Source organism: Dendrobates tinctorius, unplaced genomic scaffold, assembly GCF_039654945.1.
Source record: "Dendrobates tinctorius isolate UK_male_01 unplaced genomic scaffold, ASM3965494v1 ptg000103l, whole genome shotgun sequence".
NCBI classification, from domain to species: Eukaryota; Metazoa; Chordata; class Amphibia; order Anura; family Dendrobatidae; genus Dendrobates; species Dendrobates tinctorius.
Window position 1 is genome coordinate 40,527,225 of NW_027361771.1, and position 19,464 is coordinate 40,546,688.

At 52.3% G+C, this 19,464-nt stretch overlaps 1 protein-coding gene across 7 annotated transcripts; it reads left to right on the plus strand.

Moving 5' to 3' along the window:
• Positions 1-91: 91 nt before the first annotated feature.
• On the plus strand, positions 92-19,178 carry MED19 (mediator complex subunit 19). Of its 7 annotated transcripts, none has more exons than XR_012234589.1 (8): positions 93-426; positions 8,127-8,249; positions 9,963-10,096; positions 10,438-10,531; positions 10,603-10,700; positions 12,200-12,270; positions 18,746-18,851; positions 19,037-19,178. XR_012234589.1 is itself a non-coding variant. In XM_073588274.1 (7 exons), the coding sequence occupies exons 1-7, from the start codon at positions 168-170 to the stop codon at positions 19,137-19,139; spliced, it is 882 nt and encodes a 293-aa protein (XP_073444375.1). In that variant the 5' UTR covers positions 92-167; the 3' UTR covers positions 19,140-19,178. The 7 variants fall into 7 exon arrangements, 2 of the variants coding, with proteins under 2 accessions (XP_073444375.1, XP_073444376.1); XR_012234590.1 differs by having other exon boundaries at positions 18,746-18,847; XM_073588274.1 differs by lacking the exon at positions 18,746-18,851 and having other exon boundaries at positions 92-426.
• The last annotated feature ends 286 nt before the right edge of the window (positions 19,179-19,464 follow it).

Genomic DNA, 19,464 nt, shown 5'->3' on the forward strand with positions numbered 1-19,464 from the left:
AGCAGGCGCGCATGGTCATTGGCTGGAGGAAAAGAAGGCTCGGCCCACCGGATGTGGCTAGGAGATTCTCTCAACTTGCGGGAGCAGGAGGCGGGACTTAGCATAATGTTCCAATTGGTCGCTCGTCAGAAAGAGGCTGTGTTTGATTGGCTGGATATCAGTGCAAGATGATGGAGGGCTTCTCTGGACTGTTTGTCCCTTCCGATCCGCCACCGACACTCTCCTCTGGGCCGGGGGTACCGGCGGTTGTCTCTGGGGGCGGCGTTGGGTTTGGGGCAGGTAAACCTCATCCCGTCTCTGGGGCGCCCAACTCGTTAGTTCCCGGCCCTCCCCTGCCGCCTCCGCCGTCACTGTCTGCAGGTCCTGCTGGGGATGAAGGAGCCCGGCGCTCGTCTGGTCCCTTCTACCTGCTCCGAGAACTGCCAGGTGGGTACTGCCGTGTTCTGTGCCCGGCGACCTGCTGTTACTGTCTCCTAGCCCGAGCCATTACACGGAGGGTGTCAGTTACCGAAACCGGTCCTGAACCGGAGCACGGCATTGGTGGGGGCCGTACCCTGCTGGTGAGGAGGGCACCGTCATGTCTGTGCCGGGCACAGCAGTGTCTCCAGGGTGGGGGGGCTCTAATCTGTCACTGGGTTATTTCTTTATCGGAACGGTGCCCCCGGTGTGTGTGTGGGGGGTTATCCTTAGCGGAACGGTGCCCGCCGGGGGGTGTGTGTGTGTGTGTGGTTATCCTTAGCGGAACGGTGCCCCCCGGTGTGTGTGTGTGGGGTTATCCTTAGCGGAACGGTGCCCGCCGGGGGGTGTGTGTGTGTGTGTGGTTATCCTTAGCGGAACGGTGCCCCCCGGGGGGTGTGTGTGTGTGTGTGTGTGTGGTTATCCTTAGCGGAACGGTGCCCCCCGGGGGGGTGTGTGTGTGTGGCTATCCTTAGCGGAACGGTGCCCCCCCCGGTGTGTGTGTGTGGGGATTATCCTTAGCAGAACGGTGCCCCCCGGTGTTTGTGTGGCTATCCCTAGTGGAACGGTGCCCCCTGGCGTGTGTGTGTGGGGTTATCCCTAGCGGAACTGTGCCCCCGGGGTGTGTGTGTGTGGTTATCCTTAGCGGAACGGTGCCCCCGGGGTGTGTGTGTGTGGTTATCCTTAGCGGAACGGTGCCCCCGATGTTTGTGTGTGGTTATCCTTAGCGGAACGGTGCCCCCGATGTTTGTGTGTGGTTATCCTTAGCGGAACGGTGCCCCCGATGTTTGTGTGTGGTTATCCTTAGCGGAACGGTGCCCCCGATGTTTGTGTGTGGTTATCCTTAGCGGAACGGTGCCCCCGATGTTTGTGTGTGGTTATCCTTAGCGGAACGGTGCCCCCGATGTTTGTGTGTGGTTATCCTTAGCGGAACGGTGCCCCCGATGTTTGTGTGTGGTTATCCTTAGCGGAACGGTGCCCCCGATGTTTGTGTGTGGTTATCCTTAGCGGAACGGTGCCCCCGATGTTTGTGTGTGGTTATCCTTAGCGGAACGGTGCCCCCGATGTTTGTGTGTGGTTATCCTTAGCGGAACGGTGCCCCCGATGTTTGTGTGTGGTTATCCTTAGCGGAACGGTGCCCCCGATGTTTGTGTGTGGTTATCCTTAGCGGAACGGTGCCCCCGATGTTTGTGTGTGGTTATCCTTAGCGGAACGGTGCCCCCGATGTTTGTGTGTGGTTATCCTTAGCGGAACGGTGCCCCCGATGTTTGTGTGTGGTTATCCTTAGCGGAACGGTGCCCCCGATGTTTGTGTGTGGTTATCCTTAGCGGAACGGTGCCCCCGATGTTTGTGTGTGGTTATCCTTAGCGGAACGGTGCCCCCGATGTTTGTGTGTGGTTATCCTTAGCGGAACGGTGCCCCCGATGTTTGTGTGTGGTTATCCTTAGCGGAACGGTGCCCCCGATGTTTGTGTGTGGTTATCCTTAGCGGAACGGTGCCCCCGATGTTTGTGTGTGGTTATCCTTAGCGGAACGGTGCCCCCGATGTTTGTGTGTGGTTATCCTTAGCGGAACGGTGCCCCCGATGTTTGTGTGTGGTTATCCTTAGCGGAACGGTGCCCCCGATGTTTGTGTGTGGTTATCCTTAGCGGAACGGTGCCCCCGATGTTTGTGTGTGGTTATCCTTAGCGGAACGGTGCCCCCGATGTTTGTGTGTGGTTATCCTTAGCGGAACGGTGCCCCCGATGTTTGTGTGTGGTTATCCTTAGCGGAACGGTGCCCCCGATGTTTGTGTGTGGTTATCCTTAGCGGAACGGTGCCCCCGATGTTTGTGTGTGGTTATCCTTAGCGGAACGGTGCCCCCGATGTTTGTGTGTGGTTATCCTTAGCGGAACGGTGCCCCCGATGTTTGTGTGTGGTTATCCTTAGCGGAACGGTGCCCCCGATGTTTGTGTGTGGTTATCCTTAGCGGAACGGTGCCCCCGATGTTTGTGTGTGGTTATCCTTAGCGGAACGGTGCCCCCCCCCGGTGTGTGTGTGAGGTTATCCCTAGTGGAACGGTGCCCCCTAGCGTGTGTGTGGGGTTATCCCTAGCGGAACGGTGCCCCCTGGCGTGTGTGTGTGGGGTCATCCTTAGCGGAACGGTGCCCCCCGGGGTGTGTGTGGGGTCATCCCTAGCGGAACGGTGCCCCCCGGGGTGTGTGTGGGGTCATCCCTAGCGGAACGGTGCCCCCCGGGGTGTGTGTGGGGTCATCCCTAGCGGAACGGTGCCCCCCGGGGTGTGTGTGGGGTCATCCCTAGCGGAACGGTGCCCCCCGGGGTGTGTGTGGGGTCATCCCTAGCGGAACGGTGCCCCCCGGGGTGTGTGTGGGGTCATCCCTAGCGGAACGGTGCCCCCCGGGGTGTGTGTGGGGTCATCCCTAGCGGAACGGTGCCCCCCGGGGTGTGTGTGGGGTCATCCCTAGCGGAACGGTGCCCCCCGGGGTGTGTGTGGGGTCATCCCTAGCGGAACGGTGCCCCCCGGGGTGTGTGTGGGGTCATCCCTAGCGGAACGGTGCCCCCCGGGGTGTGTGTGGGGTCATCCCTAGCGGAACGGTGCCCCCCGGGGTGTGTGTGGGGTCATCCCTAGCGGAACGGTGCCCCCCGGGGTGTGTGTGGGGTCATCCCTAGCGGAACGGTGCCCCCCGGGGTGTGTGTGGGGTCATCCCTAGCGGAACGGTGCCCCCCGGGGTGTGTGTGGGGTCATCCCTAGCGGAACGGTGCCCCCCGGGGTGTGTGTGGGGTCATCCCTAGCGGAACGGTGCCCCCCGGGGTGTGTGTGGGGTCATCCCTAGCGGAACGGTGCCCCCCGGGGTGTGTGTGGGGTCATCCCTAGCGGAACGGTGCCCCCCGGGGTGTGTGTGGGGTCATCCCTAGCGGAACGGTGCCCCCCGGGGTGTGTGTGGGGTCATCCCTAGCGGAACGGTGCCCCCCGGGGTGTGTGTGGGGTCATCCCTAGCGGAACGGTGCCCCCCGGGGTGTGTGTGGGGTCATCCCTAGCGGAACGGTGCCCCCCGGGGTGTGTGTGGGGTCATCCCTAGCGGAACGGTGCCCCCGGGGTGTGTGTGTGGTTATCCTTAGCGGAACGGTGCCCCCCCCGGTGTGTGTGTGTGGGGATTATCCTTAGCAGAACGGTGCTCCCCGGTGTTTGTGTGGCTATCCCTAGTGGAACGGTGCCCCCTGGCGTGTGTGTGTGGGAGGTTATCCCTAGCGGAACGGTGCCCCCGGGGTGTGTGTGTGTGGGGGGAGTTATCCTTAGCGGAACGGTGCCCCCGGGGTGTGTGTGTGGGGTTATCCCTAGCGGAACGGTGCTCCCGGGGTGTGTGAGTGAGGTTATCCCTAGTGGAACGGTGCCCCCTAGCGTGTGTGTGTGGGGTTATCCCCAGGGCTGTGGAGTCGGTAAGCCAAACCTGCGACTCCGACTCCTCAATTTCCCTTACTCCGACTCCGACTCCACGACTCCGACTCCCACAAATATTGCTTATATTTAAGTGAAAAATTTATTGTAGTACAATGTGAACCTCAGACATTTAATCATTTTTATGATCCAATAATCAAGATATTTATATAGAACAGAATATATATTGGTGTACTACCCGGTTTTCATTCTTTTTGGTACAGATACGATATGGATAGACAGATATGGATAAATGGATAGATAGAGCAGATTTCTAATCTGCTTTTGCTATTGAAAACATTATCTATGAGCTCAAAAACCTTTCAGGTGATGCAGTTTTTTAAAAAGATGATCAGCTTTTGCAGCTGAAAAACGTATCCTCAAAAAACACAGGAAAAACGCTGTGTGTGAATGTAGCCTTAGATCAGGAATATAACAGCCATTTATAGGACATTTCATAACTTTCCCAAACTCCTATGAAAAAATATTCAGCACATCCTGCATTGAATTACTGTACCCAATTTATTATATATTTTAGGAGTCGGAGTCAGTCCATTTTATACCAACTCCGACACCGACTCCACGACTCCGACTCCACAGCCCTGGTTATCCCTAGCGGAACGGTGCCCCCCCGGGGTGTGTGTGGGTTATCCCTAGCGGAACGGTGCCCCCCCCCCCCCCCCGGTGTGTGTGGGGTTATCCTTAGCAGAGCGGTGCCCCCGGGGGGTGTGTGTGAGGTTATCCCTAGTGGAACGGTGCCCCCTGGGGTGTGTGTGGTTATCCTTAAGGTACTGTCACACTTAGCGATGTACCAGCGATCCCGACCAGCGATATGACGCGGTCAGGATCGCTGGTACATCGCTAAGTGGTTGCTAGTGAGCTGCCACACAGGCAGATCTCACTAGCGACATTGCTGGGGACTGGGGTCGCTATTTATCTGTCACACCAGGCGATCCTGCGTCCTCCCACCCGGCTCCACGCGTCGCTCGTCGTCACAGCAGGAAGCGCCGCAGGAAGCTGACGACGAGAAGCGGTCCTGAACGTTCTTGCGCGATCAGCGATAACCAGCGGGGGAGCGGGTTGTAGGTAAGTATCAGACACAGCGATATCGCTAGCAATATCACTATAATGTCACAAGTTATAGCGATATTGCTAACGATATCGCTTAGTGTGACAGTACCTTTAGCAGAACGGTGCCCCTGATGTTTGTGTGTGGTTATCCTTAGCGGAACGGTGCCCCCCCGGTGTGTATGTGTGTGTGGGGGTTATCCTTAGAAGAACGGTGCCCACGGTGTTTGTGTAAGGTTATCCCTAGCGGAACGGTGCCCCTGGGGTGTGTGGAGGGTTATCCTTAGTGGACCGGTGCCCCCGGGGTGTATGTGTGGGGTTATTCCTAGCGGAACGGTGCCCCCCGGGGTGTGTGTGTGTGGGTTATCCTTAGCGGAATGGTGCCCCCGCTGTGTGTGTGGGTTATCCTTAGCCGAACGGTGCCCCCTGGGGTGTGTGTGGGGTTATCCTTACCAGAACGGTGCCCCTGATGTTTGTGTGTGGTTATCCTTAGTGGAACGGTGCCCCCCCGTTGTGTGTGTGTGTGTGTGTGTGTGTGTGTGTGTGGGGTTATCCTTAGCAGAGCGGTGCCCACGGTGTTTGTGTGAGGTTATCCCTAGCGGAGCGGTGCCCCTGGGATGTGTGTGGAGGGTTATCCTTAGTGGAACGGTGTCCCCTAGGTGTATGTGTGGGGTTTTTCCTAGCGGAACGGTGCCCCCCGGGGTGTGTGTGTGGGGGTTACCCTTAGCAGAACGGTGCCCCTGGTGTGTGTGGGGGGTTATCCTTAGCAGAACGGTGCCCCCGCTGTGTGTGTGGGGGGGGTTATCCTTAGCAGAACGGTGCCCCCGCTGTGTGTGTGGGGGGGGTTATCCTTAGCAGAACGGTGCCCCCGGTGTGTGTGGGGGGGTTATCCTTAGCACAGCGGTGCCCCCCGGTGTGTGTGTGGGGGGGGTTATCCTTAGCAGAACTGTGCCCCCCGGTGTGTGTGTGGGGGGTTATCCTTAGCAGAACGGTGCCCCCCGGTGTGTGTGTGGGGGGTTATCCTTTGCAGAACGGTACCCCCGGTGTGTGGGGGGTTATCCTTTGCAGAACGGTGCCCCCCGGTGTGTGTGTGGGGGGTTATCCTTTGCAGAACGGTGCCCCCCGGTGTGTGTGTGGGGGGTTATCCTTTGCAGAACGGTGCCCCCCGGTGTGTGTGTGGGGGGTTATCCTTTGCAGAACGGTGCCCCCCGGTGTGTGTGTGGGGGGTTATCCTTTGCAGAACGGTGCCCCCCGGTGTGTGTGTGGGGGGTTATCCTTAGCAGAACGGTGCCCCCCGGTGTGTGTGTGGGGGGTTATCCTTAGCAGAACGGTGTCCCCCGGTGTGTGTGTGGGGTTATCCTTAGCAGAACGGTGCCCCCCCGGTGTGTGTGTGTGTGTAGGGTTATCCTTAGCAGAACGGTGACCCCCGGTGTGTGTGTGTGGGGTTATCCTTAGCAGAACTGTGCCCCCTGGGGTGTGTGTGTTTTGGGGGTTATCCCTAGCGAAAGTGTGCCCCCACGGGGTAAGTGTGTGTGGGGGGGTTATCTTTAGCGGAACGGTGCCCCCCGGGATGTGTGTGTGTGGGGTTATCCTTAGCGGAACGGTGCCATCGCGGAGTGAGAGTGGAGGGGTTTTCCCAAGCAGATCGATGCCCCATGGTGTCTATGGGTGGGGGGCTTATCCCTAGCGGATCGGTGTCCCCGGGATGTGTATGTTTATCCCTAGTGGATCAGTTCCTCCCGGTATATGTTTGTGGGGGGTTATCCCTAGTAGAACGGTGCCCCCCGGTGTGTGTGTGGGGGGTTATCCTTAGCAGAACGGTGCCCCCCGGTGTGTGTGGGGGGTTATCCTTAGCAGAACGGTGCCCCCCGGTGTGTGTGTGGGGGGTTATCCTTAGCAGAACGGTGCCCCCCGGTGTGTGTGTGGGGGGTTATCCTTAGCAGAACGGTGCCCCCCGGTGTGTGTGTGGGGGGTTATCCTTAGCAGAACGGTGCCCCCCGGTGTGTGTGTGGGGGGTTATCCTTAGCAGAACGGTGCCCCCCGGTGTGTGTGTGGGGGGTTATCCTTAGCAGAACGGTACCCCCCGGTGTGTGGGGTTATCCTTTGCAGAACGGTGCCCCCCGGTGTGTGTGTGGGGGGTTATCCTTTGCAGAACGGTGCCCCCCGGTGTGTGTGGGGGGGTTATCCTTAGCAGAACGGTGCCCCCCGGTGTCTGTGTGGGGGGTTATCCTTAGCAGAACGGTGCCCCCCGGTGTGTGGGGGGTTATCCTTAGCAGAACGGTGCCCCCCGGTGTGTGGGGGGTTATCCTTAGCAGAACGGTGCCCCCCGGTGTGTGTGTGGGGGGTTATCCTTAGCAGAACGGTACCCCCCGGTGTGTGGGGTTATCCTTTGCAGAACGGTGCCCCCCGGTGTGTGTGTGGGGGGTTATCCTTTGCAGAACGGTGCCCCCCGGTGTGTGTGTGGGGGGTTATCCTTTGCAGAACGGTGCCCCCCGGTGTGTGTGTGGGGGGTTATCCTTTGCAGAACGGTGCCCCCCGGTGTGTGTGTGGGGGGTTATCCTTAGCAGAACGGTGTCCCCCGGTGTGTGTGTGGGGTTATCCTTAGCAGAACGGTGCCCCCCCGGTGTGTGTGTGTGTGTAGGGTTATCCTTAGCAGAACGGTGCCCCCCCGGTGTGTGTGTGTGTGTGTAGGGTTATCCTTAGCAGAACGGTGACCCCCGGTGTGTGTGTGTGGGGTTATCCTTAGCAGAACTGTGCCCCCTGGGGTGTGTGTGTTTTGGGGGTTATCCCTAGCGAAAGTGTGCCCCCACGGGGTAAGTGTGTGTGGGGGGGTTATCTTTAGCGGAACGGTGCCCCCCCGGGATGTGTGTGTGTGGGGTTATCCTTAGCGGAACGGTGCCATCGCGGAGTGAGAGTGGAGGGGTTTTCCCAAGCAGATCGATGCCCCATGGTGTCTATGGGTGGGGGGCTTATCCCTAGCGGATCGGTGTCCCCGGGATGTGTATGTTTTATCCCTAGTGGATCAGTTCCTCCCGGTATATGTTTGTGGGGGGTTATCCCTAGTGGATCGCTGTGTTCACAGCGGATCGGTGCCCCCATGGTGTGTGGGGGGTGGTTATCCTCTTGTACCCTTTAGATTCTAGTGTTTTCTGATTTGTCTCTTTCAGGGCTTTCTGACCTCACAGGCAGCGTTAATCTTATTCTACATTACAATCTGGAACATTCATTTGGGAAGTTTTGTGGCAAGAAAGTCAAAGAAAAACTCAGCAACTTTCTTCCGGACCTGCCAGGTAAGAAGTGAAAATGCCCACTGTCCAGGCGTATGGATGTTGTGGAGGGAGAAGCCCTGCTCCTGGTCAGAGGGGAGAGTCATGACACTGCGGCTTTCGCAGACTCGGCGGTGATGACCATCCATTTGATCAGCTGTTTTAGAAGGAAAGTAGGAACTTTTCAGTGCCTGATATCACAAGCAGGTTACTAGGCTTCATGGGCAGTTGAAGGGTCAGGCACAATGGGAATATATCTGTGCCGATACGTGAGAACTAGTGAAGATGGCCGCCTCCTGGACACAGACCTCACATCAAGCATGAAATATTATTATTATTAATTATTTATATAGCGCCATTAATTCCATGGTGCTGTACATGAGAATGGGGGTTATAGATATCGTTAACAGTGAACAAATTTCCACAACAAATTTACAGTGACAGACTGGTACAGAGGGGAGAGGACCCTGTCCTTGCGGAATTACATTCTACGGGATAGCGGGGAAAAGACAGACGGTCGGGGGTGTGCAGCAGCTCTGGTGGTGATGAGGCGGCAGCTCAGGCGGTGGTGAGGCGGCAGAATGGTTATTGTAACTTGTAAGCTTTTCTAAAAAGATGGGTTTTCAGGTTCCGTTTGAAGGATCCGAGGGTGGTGGATAATCGGACGTGCTGAGGCATGGCATTCCAGAGGATAGGGGATATTCGGGAGAAATCTTGGAGGCGGTTGTGTGAGGAACGACTAAGTGTGGAGGAGAGTAGGAGGTCTTGGGAGGATCGAAGAGTACGTGAGGGAAGATATTGGGAGATTAGTTCAGAGATATAGGGAGGGGAAAGGTTGTGGATGGCTTTGTAGGTCAGTGTTAGTAGTTTGAACTGGATTCGTTGGGGAATTGGGAGCCAATGGAGGGATTTGCAGAGGGGAGAGGCAGGGGAGGAGAGAGGTGGATTAGTCGGGCAGCAGAATTGAGGACAGACTGGAGTGGTGCAAGAGAGTTGGCAAGGAGGCCACAGACGAGAGTGTTGCAGTAGTCAAGGCGGGAGATGATAAGGGCATGTACAAGAGTTTTAGTAGATTGAGGACTCAGGAAGGGACGGATTCTGGAAATATTTTTGAGTTGGAGGCGACAGGAGGTGGCGAGAGATTGGACATGCGGTTTGAAGGACAGGGCAGAGTCAAAAGTTACTCCAAGGCAGCGGATTTCAGGTGCGGGAGAGAGCATGAGAGAGCCATTTACCATAATAGATCGGGTAGGGAAGATACGTGAGATGGAGGAAAGATAATGAGTTCAGTTTTGTCTACGTTGAGTTTTAGGATATATAATAGGAAACCTAAATTGCCATAACGCCGGTGTCTATAGTGTTAATCACTGTGGGTCCGGGTGCTGTGACCCCCTCCCATACCCCCCCCCCCCCCCCGAACACCGTCCCCACTGATTAATAAACTCTTCTCGGAGATTGAAGAGCGGCTGAACAGAAAGTGTAATCCATAGTGGCCACCGAAATTTAACCCTTCATACTCCTGCATCTCCCTTTCCTCTTCCTTTGCTGGAGGAATCCAAGCTGTCGGAGAATGTTATCAGTCATTGGACAGAGGGGTCCGTGTCACACAACATGATGTATTGCGGGTGAAAGTTCTAGTGTTATGTAGCTGGTGGAGGCTAGTCAATTCTGAAAATGACCTGTGCTTTCTGACCTAATCCTAGCAGTCATTTCCGTTTCTCCTTGTCCTCTTTGTAGGTATGATCGATACCCCCGGCTCTCAGGATAATAGCAGTCTCCGATCTTTAATTGAAAAGCCACCGATCTGCGGGAATTCTTTCACTCCTCTGACTGGCGCACTACTAACTGGCTTCAGACTACATGCAGGCCCGGTGAGCGGAAGCGTATTTGTGAAACGCCATTGCTGTCCTTACCAAGTGATAGGAGTGACTGGCTTTCTTGTAGGATACCCCAATAAATGCTATGTCTACTGCATTGTTTCTCAAATCAACTTGTGATCCTGATCATGGGACCCACACCTGTCCTCACTGACTATATGAGACAAGATCATATTGTCCATGGAGGTGGTGGGCCACTAAGGCCGGTTACTTGTTTATTGGGTGGAAATTTGGCCAGTTTTTCTGTATATTAGCCACATCCATGCAGTGCTGGGGCTTGCACACTCAAATCGCACTGTGCTCTGCTTCATCTATGTTCTTCCATCTTCCTTCAGCTTCCAGAACACTGTCGTCTAATGCACATACAGCCCCCAAAGAAAAAGAACAAGAAACACAAAGCAAGCAGAACACAGGAGCCGGCTCCTCCAGGTCTGTATAATGTGTGTGGGTATGTCATGGGCGAGGAGGTGATCTCCATCTCACTCTACTGCCTTCTACAGAAACACCATCAGATTCTGATCACAGGAAAAAGAAGAAGAAACAAAGAGAAGATGACCCAGAAAGAAGGAGAAAGAAGAAAGACAAGAAGAAAAAGAAGGTAAGATGAAAACCAGGGCAGAACGAGGCACCCTGTGACTCCCTTTTTATTTCTCTTTCAGCTCACCAGCTGCATTCTGTATAGGATTTTCATGGGAATTTCGCAACTCTGTGTGCGAGCCTTGCGATGGGCGCACCACTGACTCTGTCGGTCACTGAGCTTGAGGCTGTCAGTCAGTGGTACACTTGTCATTGCCAGGTTCATACATTGTTACGGGTTGTGGAATCCTAACTAAAATGCAGTGCAATGCTAGAGAATGGCCTTCTGCCTGCACAAGTGCATGAATTTTGGCAGCTAACCTGAAGGATTATATGTACAGCTGCCTGTGGGGTGCAGTATCTGGTATTAACTTGAAATTAGACACAAGTATTGGGACACCTCCACATTACTCCTACAGGAGCTCGTATGACCTCCCATTCTACATCCGTGGACAGTAATATAGAGCTGGTCCCCATTCTGCAGCTAGAACAGTTTTTGGAGCTTGTGCTAATTTTTGCCCATTAATCCATAAGAGCATTTATTGAGGTCAGACTCTGATGTTAGATGAGAGGGCCGGGTTCAGAATCTGTTCTTATTCACCTCGAAGGGGATGAGGTCTGGATTCTGTGCTTTGTGCACTGGGGTACAGTCACGCTTGTACAGAAAAGGGCCTTCCCCAAACTGTTCCCACAAATGTGGAAGCTAAAGTTGTCCAAAATGTCTTGGAATGCTGAAGTATTGAGATTCCCCTTCACTGGAAATAAGGGGCCTAGGCTGACCTCTGTAAACCAATCCTATAGCATTATCCCTCCTGCCCAAACATGACAGTGCAGTCAGTCAGGTAACAGTTTCCTGGCATTCCTCAGATGCCAGATGGAGAAATGTGATTCATCAATCCATAGAACACGTTTCTACTGCTTTAGAGTTCAGTGGTGGCGGCTTTACACTACACCATCTGACGCTTGGCATTGTGCTTGGTGATGTAAGGCTTTCATGCAGATGGCTGGCCATGGAAACCCATGCCTTGCAGCTCTTGATGCACAGTTTTTGTGCTGATGTTAATGCCAGCGGAGGTAGGTGATTTGCAGTTATTGACTCAGCGTAACTTTGGTGACTTTTATGTACAATGCCCCTCAGCACTCGTAGACACTACTCTGCAACTTTACGTCATCTGTCACTTTGGCTTCTAAACACTTCCACTTTTCAGTAATGTATTCAGATTTGATTGTAGAAGATTTAGGAGATAAGAAATGTCATGACATGCTGCACTGGTGACCTCCTATTTCAGGGCCACTCTTGTTTCTGAGCTCTATAGAACGTTCTTTCAGAAATGTTAGTAAAGGCGACTGCAAGGTGAGGGGCCGGAATTTTATATACTCGTGATAATGGTAAAACCTGAATTCACTGAGGAGTGTCCCAATATTTGTGTCCAAACATGTATGTTCTGTGGTTTTGGGAGTTGTCGGCAAATAAAGCAGATAATTGGGTCACTGTCCGATTGTGCGTTTCATTTCCAGTAGTTCATGCACGGTAGCACAGCACAGATCAGCAGTGGTGTGGAGGAAGACCCAAAGGGGAAAAAAATGAAAAGGTATAAATTTGGGGTGGAATCTGTGCAGCTTAGTTTACATTAGCAGATATTGGCTTATTAGTATCCCTTCAGAGTGAAGGGCCAACTGTGCGTTCATCAGTTCTCTCCTCGACTGTGCCATCTGCTGAGCTGGAATTCAGTGCACAGTTGGATTTTTGTGAATGGGGCTGTGTTTTGGCTCTCTGCTCAGCAGGTGGTCAGGAGCACTGTATGGAGAAAATCTGAGAAGTCAAAGCACTTGGGCATGTTCTCACATGGCATTTTTGCTGTGTATTTTGCACAGCATTTTGCAGTACCAGCTTAATTGACGAGACTTCTGAAATCTGATGCGTACAGTGTTTTTTTGTTTTTTCCCCACTCGTATCTTCAGACCTGCATTTCTGCCGAAACACAGCATGTCAATTCTTTTAAAATTTTTGCTGCACTTTTCGCCCCCATTCAAATGAATGGGTGAAAAACCGAAGTCAGAACACTAAAAAACATAAAAAATGCAGCACAAACGAGCATATTGTACACAGGAAAACCGCTCAACACTCTGGTTTTTGGTGCAGGAAAAAAAAGTACAAAAAATGCAATCTATGAACTTGCTGTGAAAGGGCTTCTACACTGTGTTTCAAATTATTATGCAAAAAATATTTCCTCATATTTTCTCTAAATTACCTATATGAATTGCAGTCATTGTTATTTTCCAGTCATCTAATATTCTAGTATAATTGCATTGTTTTTGAACAAACTGCCTATGAAAACAGTATATTTTTAAAAATAAGAAACACTCAAAATGCATGTTCCAAATTATTATGTACAGCAGAGTTTTCAACCTTTTTATTTTGAACAAAAAAATGGTCAATTGTGACCTTATAAGCATTATCAGCTTATTACAAAATGAAATCAAACAGTTTTCAAGTCAAAACTTTATTCTAGGTGATGTTACATTTGCACATAGGAAAGAAGCTTCTGAACTCTCTCGTCCATTGAATGTCAGTTTTTGGATCGTTTGTGCATCAATTGTTTTGCATGTGGACAGAATACCCTCCCAGAGCTGTTGCTTAGATGTGAACTGCCTCCCGCCATCATAGACACTCCTTTTGATGATGCTCCAGAGGTTCTCAATGGGGTTGAGGTCAGGGGAAGATGGTGGCCACACCATAAGTTTGTCCTCTTTTATGCCCATAGCAGCCAGAGATGCAGATGTGTTATTTGCAGCATGAGACAGTGCATTATCATGCATGAAAATGATCTTGCTGTGGAAAGCACGGTTCTTCCTCTTGAACCATGGCAGGAAGTGCTGTTTTAGAAACTCCACATAGATTATGGAGTTCATCTTTACCCCTTCAGGGATCCTAAAGGGGCCGACAATCTCTCTCCCCATGATTCCAGCCCAAAACATTACTCCACCTCCTCCTTGTTGGCGCCTTAGCCGTGTTTTCATGGGGTGTCCATCAACCAGCCATCCTCCACTCCATCCATCTGGACCATCGAGCGTTGCACGGCCCTCATCGGTGAACAAAACAGTTTGGAAGTCAGTCTTCATGTATCGTTTGGCCCACTGGAGCCGTTTCTGCTTGTGTGCAGTGGATAGAGGTGGTCGACAGGATGGCTTACGCACAGCTGCAAACCTCTGAAGGCATCTTGTTGTTCGGGGGATGTTGGAGGCACCAGCAGCTTCAAAAACTTGTCTGCTGCTATGACAAAGCATTTTTGCAGCTGCTCTTTTAACCTGACGCAATTGCCTGTTGGAAAGAGTCCTCAATTTTTCCTTATCAGCACGCACACGTGTGTGCTGGGAATCAGCTACATACTTCTTGATTGTGCGATGATCACGATGAAGTGTCTTGGCAATGTTGATTGTAGTCATGCCTTGACCTAAATACTCCACAATTTGTTGCTTCTCAGCAGCCGACACATCCTTTTTCTTTCCCATTTTGGCAAAAAATGTAGGCTGCTTAATAATGTGGAACAGCCTTCTTAAGTAGTCTTGCCTTTATTTGGACACACCTGCCAAACTAATTTGCACAGGTATCTGCAATTGCTTTCAGTGATATAAAGAGCCCTGATACACATCACCATCAATGAGTTTAAATGACAAAAAAATTCTAACCTTATCACTCCTAAACTCTTTTTGCATAATAATTTGGAACACAGTTTAAACCTTTTAGCTTGTTTTTTTCTCTCCTACGCCTCATTGGGGGACACAGACAGTGGGTGTTATGCTGCTCGCCACTAGGAGGACACTAAGTAAACCAGAAAAAAAGTTAACTCCTCCCCTGCAGTATACACCCTCTCGCTGGATGAGATTTCTCTTTTTCTTTCTTAGTGTCTGTAGGAGGCACTTGGGTCTGGTTTCAGACCCCACCGTATTTATTTTTTTCAATTTTCTGTAAATTTTTATTTTTTAATTAACGGAGTGAAGGGGGCGACTGTTTCTTTCTACGTCCCGCTCTCCCCCGAACCAACAACAGGCAAGCACGCGGAGTATACCTCCCCGTACACTTTCCTACGACGAACTGGGCTGATTCCTCTGACGATCATTCCTTACGGTGGACAGATATGAGGCCAAGCGCAGCATGGAGTGCATGGAGACCGACAGAGGACCTTACCTACAGCGCTCCCGAATGCCCTGAATCTGCTACATCAGCACAGGAGGATGAGAAGACCTGCATGGATGGCACGGACAGCGACTGCAGGCCTGAGCACTGGAGTAGAGGTATGGGGTCGGGTCCTGGTCCCCGGGAGAGGCGCTGACTTTCTCAGCAGCGGTGCTCCGGCGCCCCTCGCGGGGGCCCCCCCCCCCCTTGCTCTCGGCGCTTACCACGGGTAGGCTAAAAATCTAGTCCCTGGCTTTCCCGGCCTACTAGCGCCCCCTCCCCCCCCGGGCACGTTTTTTTTCCGGTCCCCACCATCCAAGAAAGACGAGCCTTCCTTCGGGCTGTTCAGGCTCTGCAAAGGGACGGAGTCATCATTCCAGTCCCTCATTACGAAAGGTTCAGGGGTTTTTATTCAAACCTTTTTATGGTTCCAAAGAAGGATGGGACGATGCGGCCCATACTGGATCTTAAATTGTTAAATCAGTTTGTCAAGGTACGGCGATTCCGAATGGAATCTGATCAGTTGTCGCTTCCATGGAAAAAGGAGAGTTCCTAGCATCCATCGACATCAAGGACGCTTACCTTCACATTCCGATCTGCCCGTCCCACCAGCAGTTCCTGCGCTTTGCAATTCATGAGGAACACTTCCAGTTCGTTGCCTTGCCTTTCAAACTTGCCACCGCCCCCAGGGTCTTTAACAAGGTCATGGCGGCTGTCATGGCCATTCTCCACTCTCGGGGAGTGGTGGTGTTACCGTATCTGGACGACCTGCTCATCAAGGGTCCGTCCCTTCCAGCCTGCGAGGAATCCGTGGATATAACAGTAAATACACTTTCTCGCCTGGGCTGGAAGATAAACTTCGAAAAGTCTTTCCCAAAACCGGCTCAGCAGATTTCCTTTTTAGGAATGATCTTGGACACTTCCCGCGGGTTGGTCATTCTCCCTCCACAAAAGACCCAAGCCTTACAACGGGCAGCGCGGACTCTTTCCCGACCGGTTTCTCACTCCATTCGTTTCAGCATGAGAGTTCTCGGAAAGATGGTGGCAGCGTTGGAAGCAGTTCCATTCACACAGTTCCATCTCCGTCCCTTACAACACGCGTTGCTGTTAGCTTGGGACAAGAACTTGTTCTCCCTGGACCGTCGGTTCCTTCTGTCCCTGCGGGACAGCCAAGCCCTCAAGTGCTGTACACTGAAGTCCTCCCTGAGTCAAGGGAGGTCTTTTCTCCCAGTAAAATGGTTGGTAGTAACCACCGACGCAAGTCTTCTGGGCTGAGGTGCGGTCTTTCGTCACCACATGGCACAGGGTCGTTGGTCAACTCGAGAGTCACGTCTCCCCATCAACATCTTGGAGATACGTGCGATCAGACTAGCTCTACGGAGTTTCCACCATCTCCTCGCAGGTCACTCCATCAGGATCCAATCCGACAACGCTACGGCTGTAGCGTATATCAACCGCCAGGGAGGTACTCGGAGCAGGATGGCCATGCACGAAGTGAGTCACATCCTCCATTGGGCCGAGACCAACCATTCGCCCATCTCAGCAATCCACATCCCGGGCACAGAGAATTGGGCAGCAGATTTTCTCAGTCGCCAGGGCCTTGCCTCGGGAGAGTGGTCTCTTCATCCGGAAGTCTTTCAGCAGATTTGTCATCGTTGGGGGACTCTGGATGTGGATCTCATGGCCTCAAGATTAAACAACAAGGGTCCTTGATTCATCGCGCGATCCATGCGCCATCGGAGCGGACGCCCTAGTTCTGTCGTGGCACCGGTTCCAGCTCCCGTACATCTTCCCCCCCCCCCCCCCCCCCCCCTTCCCTTGTTTACGTGGGTCATCAAGAAGATCAGAACAGAGGGAGTACCAGTGATCCTAGTTGCGCCAGATTGACGGCGCCGGGCATGGTACGCAGAACTGATACTAGTCGCCGATGTCCGCTGGCGACTTCCAGATCGCATGGATCTACTCTCTCAGGGCCTGATTTACCACCAGAACTCCGGGGCCCTGTCTTTAACGGCGTGGCCGTTGAATCCTGGATTTTAGCACAGGCTGGGTTCTCTTATGACGTTATTTCCACCATGATTAGTGCTAGGAAGCCTGTGTCCATGCACATCTATTACCGCACCTGGAAAACCTTCTTTTCATGGTGCAAGGATCATGGTCGATCCCCTCTGGTGTTTTCCATTCTGGCCATATTGGAATTCCTTCAATCTGGATTAAAGTCAGGCCTCACGCTTGGCTCGCTCAAGGACCAGATTTCGGCCTTGTCAGTGCTATTCTAACGCAAAATTGTCACCAAACTTCAGGTCAAGACGTTCATTCAGGGAGTCTCCCATGTGGCGCCTCCTTATAGAAGGCCATTGGAGTCATGGGACCTTAACCAGGTTCCCGGGGCTTACAGGAGGCTCCTTTCGAACCGCTGCAGGACGTGCCACTGACCATCCTCTCTTGGAAGGTGGTCTTTCTAGTGGCAATTACGAGTTTCGGAATTGGCGGCCCTGTCCTGCCGCCCTCCGTTCCTGAACTTTCATCAGGACAAGGCAGTTCTCAGGACGTCCCTGTCCTTCCTGCCCAAAGTCGTATCCTCTTTCCATCTCAATGAGGAAATTGTTTTGCCTTCCTTTTGTGCGGCATCGGTCCATCGCATTGAGAAGGCCCCTCCACACCCTGGATGTGGTTAGGGCTTTGATACGGTACATCTCGTGGACGGCTCCCTTCCGCAAGTCAGATGCCCTGTTCATACTTCCAAAGGGGCATAGGATGGGTCTAGCCGCTTCAAAAGCAACGCTAGCCAGGTGGATTCGCTTGGCGATTCAGGAATCCTACCGTGTCAGGAAAGCACCTGTCCCAGTAGGGATTAAGGTGCACTCTATCCGCTCAGTGCGCGCCAATTGGACCATTCGGCACCAGGCCTCGGCAGAACAGGTCTGCATACTTTTACAAAACATTACCAAACTGACTCTCAGGCCTCTGCGGATGCAGCTCTCGGCAGACGCATCCTGCAATCGGCAGTACCACAATGTTAAGTCAGTGGTACTTGGGGTATTAGCAGATGTATGCTCCCCACCCAGGGACTGCTTTAGGACGTCCCACTGTCTGTGTCCCTCAATGAGGCGTAGGATAAATAGGGATTTTTGTGTACTCACCGTAAAATCCTTTTCTCCAAGCAGATCATTGGGGAACACAGCACCCACCCTGTTTACCCTATTGGCTCACTGTAGCATTCTTAGGTTTTGACATAGTTATGGTTATTATTGACTGTTTATGCTCCTACTCCTTTTTTCACCGAACTGGAGAAAACTCATCCAGCGAGAGGGTGAATACTGCAGGGGAGGAGTTAACTTTTTTTCTGGTTTAGTGTCCTCCTAGTGGCAAGCAGCATAAAACCCTTCTGTGTCCCCCAATGATTGGCTTGGAGAAAAGGATTTTACGGTGAGTACACAAAAATCCCTATTTCTCTTTTTCTACTTGAAAGCTCCTTCATTGGCTTGCAATTCGATGGGAGGGTTTGGGACCTTAGACCTCCCACAGAGTGCCCACAAGTAGACTTGAGTGAATGTTAGGCTCCCTCCTTATCGGAATAGCTAGAGCACTTACCGAATAGCTGCCTGAGGAACCCGGATACCTGGAGCGTTACTCATAATCAGCTGTTCGGTGCCACAGTTGCATACGTCCCGGCCTTTGGGCTCTCCATGCATGTGCAGTGACTGTCGCACAGCCGCGACACATGCAGCTGCGGGGCCAATCAGCTGATTATAGGGAGCGCTCCAAGTATCCGGCTTCCCGATGCAGCTTCTGCCGAATGAGGGAACCGACGATGTTTGCTCATGTCTACTCACAAGTCCCGAGAATTGCACATATCTAGCCATAGCTCTTTTTTTATTCATTTGTAGGCCACACTGTGTGCACATTCCTGACACCTGAGCTGCATGCTTCACGGAGGACTTTTGAATGATTAGGGAGGGTCTCGCCACCCAGACCCCACTGATATGCAGGCAGGTAAACTGACTGCAGTGTATAAAAAAACATGCTGTTTAATTACTCATTAATGCCTTTATGTTGAGGATCCATCTGAGCCCTGCCAGATGGACCCCCAACCATCAGGAAGTAGTGAAATAAACTAGTAATCTACCATAACCTCTTTTCTCACATCTTGTAACGTGTGACTTTTCATTCCTTTCCAGAATCGCCATAGTCCTGAGCACCCAGGAGCCGGAAGCTCACAAAGTGGATTACGTTGAGAATCCCCCTTTATTTGTACATACGATTTTCTGTTACTTTTTATAGGATATGTTCATTTTAATAAAGCTCCCTCTGTCCACTTAACATTTTGTGTGACTTTTACTTTCTCCACTGTAATCTGGAGGCCTCTCTAATAGATATTGCATCTCTCGTCTGTTACATATTGGGGGGCCAAGTTTTAAAAGGGGTAATAATTTGATAAAACGTTGTTTGCATCATGAGAAGCTATAGTGTTCCAGGATACGTTCCCGTAACTCGGTGTCCAGTCATTTACTAGCGTCCTTTTTTTTTTTTTTTTTTTTTTAAACCCATGGGATTGGGAAATGATGAATCTGCCCTGATCAAAACTCTAATGGTGGTCACCACCGTC